Source organism: Mobula hypostoma, chromosome 7, assembly GCF_963921235.1.
Source record: "Mobula hypostoma chromosome 7, sMobHyp1.1, whole genome shotgun sequence".
NCBI classification, from domain to species: domain Eukaryota; kingdom Metazoa; phylum Chordata; class Chondrichthyes; order Myliobatiformes; family Myliobatidae; genus Mobula; species Mobula hypostoma.
The window spans coordinates 96457004-96469067 of NC_086103.1; the positions used below are offsets into that span (position 1 = coordinate 96457004).

The 12064-nt window shown below is 44.4% G+C and overlaps 1 protein-coding gene across 5 annotated transcripts in view; it reads right to left on the reverse strand.

Annotated features, from left to right (window-relative positions):
• myo16 (myosin XVI) overlaps positions 1-12064 on the reverse strand; it is a 675445-nt gene that overhangs the window by 303857 nt on the left and 359524 nt on the right. For all 5 annotated transcript variants that reach the window (XM_063053735.1, XM_063053734.1, XM_063053733.1 and 2 more), the window contains one exon: positions 5154-5301. In XM_063053735.1, the coding sequence (XP_062909805.1) occupies positions 5154-5301 (148 nt within the window). The remainder of the gene's footprint in view (positions 1-5153; positions 5302-12064) is intronic.

The following is a 12064-nucleotide window of genomic DNA, read 5'->3' on the forward strand; positions in this document are numbered from 1 at the left end:
TCAACCAGAACTGCACCCAGTACTCCATGTCTAGCCCAACTCGCAGTTGTTGCAGGAAGCAATATTCAATTTAGGCACAGAAGTTTTTGCTGCCTAACATTTTAACTTTAAGTATCTGGTCCAGCTTTAGGTTTACATAGAAAAGTCTGATGTTGGATGAATCAAAGTGAGACTCTCCTTAATATCACCAACTGCTGGTGGAACCCATACGCATTGGGTTCGCGTGAAACGCCTCCACCCTCAGAGAGTACTTTAGATTAAACTGCTAGTAAAAGGTTCAGAACATTCCTCCTTCTTAATTTATCTCTGTGATTTTTATAAATGATTTGGATAAGGATGTAAAAGGGTAGGTTAGTAAAATTGAAGATGACATGAAGTTGGCAGTGTTATGAATAGCGTAGAAGGTTGTCCTAGGTTACAACAGGATATTGATAGTGTGCAGAGCTGGGCTGATAAGTAGCAGATGGAGATCAGTATGGAAAAGTCTGAAACAATTCACATTGGAAGGTCAAACGTGAGAGCAGAATACAAGATTAATGACAGGATTCTCTAGCAATGTGGAGGAACAGAGGGACATTCAGGTTCACGTCCATAGATCCCTCAAAGTTCTGTTCAAGTTGATAGGGTGGTGAAGATGATGAATGGCATGTTTGCCTTTATTACTGGGGTAATGAATTCTAGAACTGTGAGGTAACGTTGCAACTCTAAAACTCTGGGTAGACCATATATTGTGTTCAGTTCTAGTCACCTCATCTCTTCCCATAATGAAATTCCTGCAATCCAGGAAGGTGTGGAAGCTTTTGAGAGGGTGCAGAAGAAATTTCCCAAAATAATACCTGGATTAGAAAACACGTCTTAGGACAATAGGATGAGCAAGCTAGGACTTTTCTCTTGAGAGAAAAAGAGGATGACAGGTGACTTGTTAGAGGTGTACAAGATAATAAGAGGCATAGATCAAGTGGACAGCCAGAGACATTTCCCAGGGTGGAAATGGCTAATGCAAGGGGGGATAACTTTAAAGTGTTGGGAGGAATGTATAGGGGGATATCTGAGGTAGTTTGCTTGTTTTTTAAACATAGAGAGTGGTAGGTGTATGCAACACTTTGCCGGGGTGGTGATAAAGAACTCTTATGTAAGCACGTGGATGAAAGAAAAGTGAGTTTTATGTGGAGGGAAGGGTTAGACTGATTTCAAAGTAGATTAAGGAGTTAGCACATCATCATGGCCTGAAAGACATGTACTGTGCTGTACTGTTCTATGTTAGAATATAGAACATAAAACAGTACAGTACAGGCCATTCGGCCCACAATGTACACACAAAATACTCTGCAGATGCTGGGGTCAAAGCAACAGGCACAACACACTGGAGGAACTCAGCAGGTCGGGCAGCATCCATGGAAACGATCAGTCAACATTTCGGGCCAAGACCCTTTGTCAGGACTGAAGAGGGAGGGGGCAGGGGCCCTATAAAGAAGGTGGGAGAGGGTGGGATGGAGAAGGCTGGTAGGTGCCAGGTGAAAAAGATCAAGGGGTGGGGGAGGGGAAATAGGGAGGGGATAGGCAGGAACGTTGAAGAAGGAATCGGGGAAACCACAATGGGTAGTAGAAGGAGGCAGAACCATGAGGGAGGTGATAGGCAGCTGGAGGAGGGGGCAGAGTGAAACTTTCTTTATAGGGCCCCTGCCCCCTCCCTCTTCAGTCCTAACAAAGGGCCTTGGCCCGAAACATTGACGGCCCACAATGTTGTGCCAAACCAGCTAAAAAACAAATCAAAAACACCCGAATACTAATCCCTCCTCTCTACACCATGTCCATATCTTTCCGCCATCCATCTGCCTATCCAAATGCCTCAAACGCCTCTAGTGTATTTGCCTCTACCACCATACCAGGCAGCGCATTCCAGGCATTCGTGACTCTGAGTAAAAAAACTACTCCTCACATCCCCCTTGAACCTACTCCCTCTCACCTTTAATGTACACACTCTGCTATTAGATACTTCAACCTTGGAAACAGATACTCTCTTTCCATTCTATCTATGCCTCTCATAATCATGTAAACCTCTGTCAGATCTCCCCTCAGCTTTGGATGCTCCAGAGAAAACAACACAAGTTTACCCAGCCTCTCGTGATAGCACATGCCCTCTAAACCAGGCAGCATCCTGTAAACCTCTTCTGCACCCTCTCCAAAGCCTCAGCAGCCTTTCTATAGTGGGGCGACCAGAACTGTGGAAATACTCCAGACATAACCTTTTGACTTTTGAGCTCAGTGCCTTAACTAATAAAAGCAAACATTCAATTGGCCTTCTTAACCACCTTGTCAACCTGTGTAGCCACTTTCAAGGCGCTATGAACTTGGGTCCCAAGATCTCTCTGCTTAGCAACACTGATAAGGACTTTGCCCTTACAACGTACTGTCTCCTTCCATTTGCTCTTCTATAAACTGGTTTTACTCTGTCTCCACAAGAGAACTGTGCCTCCTGACCAACTACCCAATTAGTCTGCTTCACTTTACACCATCTCTAAAGCACTGCACTTTTCGATTTTTAGGTAGATTATACAGTGAACAAGTGACCAAGAGGATTAGAGAAGGCGGGGTGGCAAACATTGTTTACGTGAACTTTAGCAAGGCCTTTGACAAGATACTGCATTGTAGGCTGCTCTAGAAGGTTAGATCACATGGGATTCAGATGACGTTTGCCAACTGGACACAAAATTGGCTTTGTGGTAGGAGTCAGAGATTGACTCAATCAACCTTCTGACTCTTAGGGTTCAATCAGTGCTGGGTTATTTTTGTACTGTATAGTAATGACTTAGATGAAAATGTAGTTGACTAGCTTAATAAGTTTACAGATGACACCAAAATTAGTGGTGTAGTGAACACTGAAGAAGTTTATTTATTCATTTACTGATACAGCCCCTTTGAGCCAAGCCACCCTAGAAATCCCCGACAAATCTGATTAACCCTAACCTAATCACGGGACAATTTTACAATGACCAATTACCCTACCCAGTCTGTCTTTTGTTGGACAGTGGGAGGAAACCGGAGGTCCCAGAGAAAATTCACCCATTCCACAGTACAGTCTCCTTACAGATGGCTCTGGAATTGAATTGCAAACTTCAGAACACCCCGACTTGTAATGACATCAAGCTAACTGCTATGCTACCATGGTTTATCTCGGATGACAACAGAATGTAGAGCAACTGGAAAAGTGACAAGGAATGGCAGATGAAATTTAATTCAGACAAGTATAAAGTGAGATAGAAATACATAGTTCCCTGAAAATGGTGACATGGGTAGAAAAATTTATGAAGAAGGCATATACATGATTACCTTCATCAACCAGGAAAATGAGTAAAAGTGTTATGACACATGTTACAGCTGTTACTGTCATGGTCCGGTCCATGAAGTCTGTATTCCGGTTCACGGTCCGGTCCATCGACCCTTGCTCCAGGTTTTCCTGTCTACCCTGTTTCTGTTCTTGTTGAGCTAATTGAGGCAGCTGATGCTTGTTGGGGCTGGCTGCATAAATACCTCCAGAGACCAGGGCGTGGCTGGTGGATTGTTCTTGTCTTTACTCCTTGTATCCCTTCCTCTGCCTTCTGTTTCCTCGCCTGAAGCCTTGGCAGTAACTCTCGCCTCACCTGAAGTTCTCATTTCGCCTTGCTTTGCCAGAAGCCTTGCCTTGTCTTGCCGGTAACTCTCACCTCGTCTGAATTTCTCGTCTCGCCTTACATTGCCTGAAGCCTTGCCTTGTCTTGCTGGTACCTCTCGCCTAGTCTCACCTGCAGTCTTATCCTGGAGCCACCCTGTACCTAGCTCCCTTCCTGTCCCTTGCTTCCGCCCAGGTAAGCCAGGCCGTCTTGCCATTACCTGCAGTTGGTTCTGTCCCTTCCTGTCCCTTGCCTCCGTCGGGTAAGCCAGGCCATCTTGCCTTTACCTGCGGTGGGTTCTGTCCCTTCCTGTCCCTTGCCTCCGTCGGGTAAGCCAGGCCGTCTTGCTGTTACCTGCGGTTGGTTCTGTCCCTTCCTGTTCCATGCCTCCATTGGGTGGTGATCTGCGCCCTGCCCAGGAGTACCGTGCCCTGCCCAGGAGGAGCCTGCCTAGCCTCAAGCCTGAAGACTCCAGCCTCCTGTCTAGCCTCAAGCCTGAAGACTCCTGCCTCCTGCCAAGCCTCGCCTCAAGTCTCTAGCCTCTAGCCTGAAGACTCCAGACTCCTGCCTCCTGCCAAGCCTTGCCTCTAGCCTCAAGCCTGAAGACTCCAGCCTCCTGCCTCCCGCCAAGCCTCGCCTCTAGCCTCAAGCCTGAAGACCCCATCCTCCTGCCTCCTGCCAAGCCTCACCTCTAGCCTCAAGGCTGAAGACTCCAGCCTCATCCTGCCTGCCTGCCAAGCCTCGTCCTTGCCGGGTTCTGGGGTCCGAACCAGAGGCAAGACCCAGGTACTGGGTCCTGGTCCAGTCTCTGGCTCGGAGTCCAAGCCGGGCTCCTAGCTCTCTTGTTCCAGGTTCCCAGTTTTCGTGTCCACGTCCTTGCCCTCACCCTGTATCCTAGTCCTGTCCCTAGTCCTTCAGTGTCTGTGTCTTGCACTTGGGTCCATTCCCAGCCACCACCATATGACAGCTACAGGAGGTAGTTGTGCAATTCTGAGCACTGAGCTATAGGAAGGATGCCCTTAAGCTTAAACGGGTACAGATGAGATTATTTCCCAGGCTATGGGGGTATAAAACTAGACACCATATGCTTAATGTGAGAAGGAAAAGCTACACGGGGACCGAAGGCATAACATCTGCACACAGCAGGTAGTGGGTATATGGAATGCATAGCCAGTGGAAGCTGTAGAGGTGGGTGCAATTACAATGTTGAAAAGACACTTGGACAGATACATGGGTAGGAAAGGTTTCGAGGGATACGGGCTAATCACAGACAAATGGGATTCGCTCAGAGCAGGCATGGACCAGTTGAAGAGCTGGTTTCCAAGCTGCATTAGTCTGTCATTTTCCACCATCAGATAGCACACTATTGTGATAAACTGCTTGATATGGTTAACTGACGCAACACTATGGGAAGTTGTAAGCATATTGAGTCTATAAAGGCACACTTCGGATTATCCTTCTGTGATCTCAGTCTGTCCAGAGAGAATATACTAACACACATACCTGTGCGCAGCAGGATTGCTGAGGTAAAAAGCACATTTTTCCTCTGTTGATAGGCCATCAGTCATCAGGTAGAAAATATTAAAATTGCACTGGTGAGGCGGTCGAGAGACAATGCGAGACTTCTCTAAGCAGTAAGTATAAACTCTAGCTGGAAGAAGAATAATTAGTTAAGTTATCTAGATTCTGTTTTACATCTTACAAAGAACATAAACTTAACTTCCAGATAATGTGTATTTACTGCAGTGAGATTTATAAAAAATATACACATTGATTTTCTGTGATTGCAGAAGAGGACAAGTTCCACACTCACAATGACACATGAAGAGGATCAATCAATTCATTTGTTTCAATGGATGGAAAATTACCATTTCCAATATTGCAATACTGTTCCCCCAGAGGGAAACAAATTCAATTCACCTTCTGGCACACCTGTACAGATCAAGGTTCTTTTGAACAGGAGGACAAGAATGAGTGAAACTATCATATTTCATGCAGTAATACTTACTGGGAGAAAGTTATAACAGGTTCATATTTTGAATGACTCAGATCGAAATAGGCATTCCTGTGAAGGTTTTAATGCAGTAAAGATCCCATAACATCAAATTTGGTTGCAATTGAAGCCCAAGGCCTCACACCTTAAAGGTTTGAAAATGTTCCAGGTGCAGCTCACTCCAAAAGCCAGCCTTTGGTGTAAGACCACAGGCCCAAATCTTTGTGTGTCCAGGCATCAGAGCCCAGCACAGAGGGAGATGGAGGAGGTGCAGGAGATGCGTTTTGGTTCATGCCAACCAATAGCATCAGCTGTTCTGGGGGCTGAGCAGCACCGTCAGGAAGCAGGGTTTTGGACCAGCATGAGGGAAAAGGAGAATAGCCTAGGTGCTGATAGAGACCTGGGAAGTTCTATTTACAATAACAGTTATAGGACACCAGAGTGTTTATTTTCAGTCTAAAAAAATTAATTATTTCTCTGAACATGCTGACATGACTGCATCACTGATTGAACTAGGTATACAAGCACCTCACTGCTTTCCCTCTTTGAAGAAAGTATGTTTGGAGTTCTACGTAATCACAAGTTTCAGTCTGCTTTCCTGGTTATTTCAAAATTCATCACATTTACATTGAATTAGACAGTGAAGGTGCCTCTTACATTTACAACCAACACAACCTAAGGATGTGCTGGGGGCAGCCTGCAAGTCACCACACATTCTGACACCGACAAAGCATGCACACAATGTTTAACAGAACAACACAAGTAACAGCAGCAAAAAAATAACATCAAGAAGCCCCTTTCCCATCCTCCTACCCACCCACTCACACACACAGACCAGCCTCCGGACACCTCAGACTCATACCTTCAACTTCCAGTCCTTCCCCAAACTTGCAGTTGCAGACATCAGACTTCTGACTTCTAGACACAATGATACAGGGGCTTTGACTTTCAGGCCTTGGCCTTCAGACTCACCGACTTTGGTCATTGACCTTTGACACTGACCCCAGCACTTGTCCATCATTGGACTTTGAAATCTGGTCCGTCTGCACCCTCCTTCTTACTGTCCTTTGACTGTCCTAGAGCACATCAACCTGGACTCCAACCACCTGCTCCCGCCTCTGATTCTTCCTTTACTTCCCGTGATCACTAACTCCCCTTCAAGCCTGTCTCTAAACCCTGATCCCTAACCCCTGTTCCCAAAACCATCCCTACAAACCTAAACAACTACTGAGTATGAGCCATGATCTTGACAGACGGCAACATGGCATCATCTTCAACCAGGTGTCAGTCTGACCAGCTTAACTGTACATTTACTGTATCTCTTAATTTTTATTTATTCCTGGAAATGGAACATTGCAACCTCTTGATGTGACCTACAGTGTTTCTGTAATTCCTAAACGGAAGTCATCTCTGTAACGACATCAGAAATAGATTCTTCATCATACATTATCTCATCTGAACGACATGGTTATTTCTGACATGAATTTTAGCACAAACTAAGTAGCTTTCCAAGGAAAAATTTTGGATTACTTCACCAAGATCCATGACGAAAATTGTATTTACTCATTGATCTGGTGATTCCCCCTCACAAATCAATCAAAATTGTTTTTTCCTTCCTGCTTCAATTGCTGTATCTCCATTCTCTGATCTAAGTTAAGCTGTTCCAAGCTCAATCACATGTTATAGCAGTTATGAGGAGAGACAGGAGACACTAAGCTGTTTTCCCTGGAGTGGAATATATTAAGAGGAGACTCAATTGAGGGTAAACTGAATGAAACTTTCTTCCATGTCATAAAACTAAAGAACATAGACATAGACAAAGGGGTAAGAAATTCACAGATGATCTGAGGGCAACATTTTTCACCCAGTAAGTAACTGTAATGTAGTGCCACAGAGAGTCAGCATAAAAGATGATGGGAACTTAGATGCTCAATGGTTGACATGGACATGGTAGACCATATGGTCTGTTACCTTTCTGTCCAACTATGACATCATAACTGAGAATTCCTGATGGAGTTGTCAATCCGTCAATCCTACATGCCTAATCAAACATTACGTTTTGGGTCTCACACCCACTTTCATCCCATCATCTTGAACATCACCCTGTCTCTGAATGGACAATGTAGAAACTGTCCAAGGTTACAATAACTCAATGCTTAGAATGTCATCTTTCACAAGTTCTTCCAGATTTTGATGATGTGCGCTGAATTTGTAGCTTTTTGCTATCTCTGAGAAAAATTAACAATTACAGGGCAATTAAGTTAACTTTGATGCAGGAGAAGTTACTGGAATCCATTCCGATAACTTATACAATTCTCCTTTTGGAAAGGCAGATATTAATCAAGGACAATCACTAAACTATACTCCCAACTGTCCAACGCATTAGTTTTTTAAGGAGGTAATAAGTGGGAGCAATGATAGTAGAGATTCCACGTGGTTGCTGTGGGGATAACATATTGATCTGGATATTAAGAATGTGGCCTTTTAAAGAGAAATAACTTAATCAAAGTCACCTGCAAGCAGTGTGATGAGGGAGAAAAAAAGCACGGATAAAAGAATGCGAAAACTGGAGGAAATACTGAATTGGTTAGGCCATGCCAGCAGAGCGAAACTCGGAGCCAAAGTTACAATCCCACATGCTGTACCTGTACATGGTCCATATTCCTCCACTCCTTGCTTGATCACAAGCCTGTCTACATGCCCCTAAAAGTTAACTATTTTATTTGTCTCCACCACCTTCCCTGGCAGTAGATTACAGGCACCTACCCCTCTCTGTATAAAAAATCTCCCCTCTCATATATGACACAAAACAGACTCTATCGGCCCTATCACGCCTCTTATGGTTTTATATATATTTATCGGGATCTGCATCAGCCTTCACCTCTCCAGAGAAAATAATCTGAATTTGTACAACTTCTCATTGTAATTCATAATCTTTAATCCAGGCAACATTTCAGTGAACGGTTTTGTATTTTGCATTTCCAACATTCCTGGTGAGATGCCTTCAGCATAAAATGTTAACGCTGCTTCCCTATATTCATAGACGTTGTTGAGCATTTCCAGTGCTTTCTATTTTTGTTTAATTCCCAACTTCCTCTCCTTATGAATTGCATTTTCCCTAATGCCTATTATTTGTATTTGTATGAATATTTCAGCTACCTTGTTATGAATAAAGCAAATGTTTAGTTAAAGTGTACTTGAACATCAGAAAATTTTTGACAAGAACCGACCATTTGGTCCAACAAAGCTTGCCAAGTTCCTATTCACGCTGTGTGCTGATATAACTACCGAGTTTAGATTTGAAAGTCGCTAAGGTACTACTCTCTACTATGCAACTAGATGGTTTGTTTCATGTGTACTACTCTCAACTAGGTAGTTTGTTCCATATGTCCACAACTCACTGTGTAAAGAAATGCTTCCTGATGTTAGTCTGAAATCTCCCCTTAACCAGTTTCCACCTATGGCCCCGTGTCCTTGGTGATGGATTAATTTTGAAGTAGCAGCTAGCATCCATTTTACTTATACCCTAAATGATTTTGTACACTAATGTCATGTCTCCTCTTATTCTACGTCTACTTAGGCTAAAAAGATGCTTTAAATGCTTTTTCATAGCTCATACATTGCAGACCTGGAATGAGTCTAATCGTCCTTCTCTGAACTCTCTCCAGTGCCTTCACATCCCTCACAAAACATGGAGACCAAAACCGTACACAGTACTCCAGGTGTGGCCTCACAAGCACATTATGCAACTTATGGAGAATGTCTCAAGACTTGAACTCCAATCAGCACATTATAGAGCTTGACATTCTATTAACCTTCCTAGTCGCTTCTGTGCATTGTCTAGATGTTGATAGTGATGAGTTTACCAGGACACCCAAATCCTTCTCACAGAGTGCACTTTCTACTCAAGACCCCAACCCCCATTGTATCTAATATTTCTACTTCCTATATTTAATATTTTACATTTACTTACATTAAATTTCATCTGCCATCAATCTTCCCACATCTGGGTTGAACTATATTGATTCTGTTGCTTGAATGTTGTCAGCCCATCCCCCGAATTTTGTGTCATTGGCAAACTTTACTAGTTTATTTGTTATGTGCTTATCCAAATCATTAATATAAATTAAAAACAACAGCAGCTGAAAACTGATCCCAGTGGAACATCTTCTAGGTGCGAAAATGATCCTCTCACCATAACTCATTGTTTTCTGCTTTTGAGCTAATTACCCTGGGAGGCTCAAACTCTGTTGAACTCATTTAGTTAGAAACAAGTAAAAAGAAATCATTGCTGTACAGCTGTTAACATCCCTGCAGAATCTTTGGCTCATAACCAGTTAAGGGCCGTCATGGTACAGAAGGTGGTATGTGACCTATTGAGTCCATCCTGACTTTCTGCACAACAAAACAATCATCTCTTTCACGATCCCTGTAGTCTTGCTAGTTTTTTCCCATTCATGCTTCTATCAAATTTCCCTTTGTAGAGTTTGTTTGCCCTTGTGTCTGCCAGCAAGTTCTAGGTCATAGAACATAGAAGAATGCATAAAAGAAGTTTATCTACACATTTCTCCCTTATCAAAAATCTTAAACCTGTGTTTTTAAACCAGCAGCCACTGGAAACATGAAGAGAGCAACCCATAAAAATCATAGATATTTATTTTGGTGGGGCAGGGGGAACAAGATGGGGTTCGATTGTGGTGCATTTTAGATCACAAGACCACAAAACATACGGTAGGAGTAGAGCAACACACACAAAATGCTGGAGGAACTCAGGAGGCCAGACAGCATCCATGGAGAAAAGTACAGTCGCATTTAGGGCCGAGACCCTTCAGTAGGCCTGGACAAAGAAAGCTGAGGAGTAGAGTAGAAAGGTAGGAGGGGAGAGAGAAGCGCCAGATGACAGGTGAAACTTGGAGGGGGAGGGATGAAGCAAAGAACTAGGAGGTTGATTGGTGAAAGAGACAGAAGGCCATGGAAGAAAGAAGAAAAGGAGGGGGGAGGAGCACCAGAGGGAGGCGATGGGTGGGCAATGAGATAAGGTGAGAGAGGGACAAGAGGATGGGAAATGGTGAAGGGGGTGGGTTGGAGGCAATACCGGAAGTTTGAGAAATCTATGTTCGTGCCATCAGATTGGAGGCTACCCAAACGGAATACAAGGTGTTGTTTATCCAACCTAAGTGTGGCATTATCCTGACAGTGGAGGAGGCCATGGATAGACATACCGGATTGTGAATGGGTGGCCACTGGGAGATCTGGCTTGTTCAGGCAGAGCATAGATGCTTGGCAAAGCGGTCTTCCAATCTACGTCGGGTCTCACCGATATACAAGAGGCCTCACCGGGAGCACCAAATACTGTAAATGACCCCAACACACACACTGGTGAAATGTCGCCTCACCTGGAAGGACTGTTTGGGGCCTTGAATGGTAGTGAGGGAGGAGGTGTAACACCTGTTCCACTTGCAAGGATAAGTGCCAGGAGGGAGATCAGTGGGGAGGGATGAATGGACAAGAGAGTTGCATAGGGAGCAATCCCCGCGGAACGCAGAAAGTGGAGGGAGGGAAAGATGTGCTTGGCGGTAGTGGTGGCGGAGGTTTCGGAGAATTATGTGCTGGATGTGGAAACTGGTTAAGTCGTAGGTGAGGACAAGAGGAATCCTATCCCTGGTAGGGTGGCTAGAGGATGGGGTAAGAGCAGACATGCATGAAAAGGAAGAGCTGTGGTTGAGGGCAGCGGTGGTGGTGGGGGAAGGGAAGCTCCTTTCTTTGAAAAAGGAAGACATCTGCTTTGTTCTAGAATAAAAAGCCTTATCCTTAGAACAGCTACAGCGGAGATGGAGGAATTGAGAAAAGGGGATGGCGTTTTCACAAGTAGCAGGGTGGGACGAGGAGCTGTGAGAGTCCATTGGTTTATAATAGACATCAGTGAATAAGCTGCCTCCAGAGATAGAGACAGTGAGATCAAGAAAGGGGAGGGAGGTGTTGGAAATGGAGCAGGTGAACTTGAGGGCAGGGTGGAAGTTGGAGGCAAAGTGGATGAAATTGATGAGTTCAGCAAGGGTGCAGGAAGCAGTCATTGATGTAGCATAGAAAAAGTGTGGAATGGTCATCAGTGTAGGCTTGGAACATAGACTGTTCCACATAGCCAACAAACTGGCAGGCATAGTGCCCATGGCTAACCCTTTTCTTTGAATGAAGTGGGATGACCCAAACGAGAAACTATTTAAAGTGAGAACAAGTTCTGCTAGGTGGAGGAGAGTGGTGGTGAAGGGGAACTGTTTGGGTCTGGTGTCCAGAAAGAAGCGGAGAGCTTTGAGGCCTTCCTGGTGGGGGATGGAAGTGTGTAGGGACTGGACATCCATAGTGAAAATAAGATGATGGGGGCCAAGGAACCGGAAATCCTTGAAAAGATCAAGAATGTGTG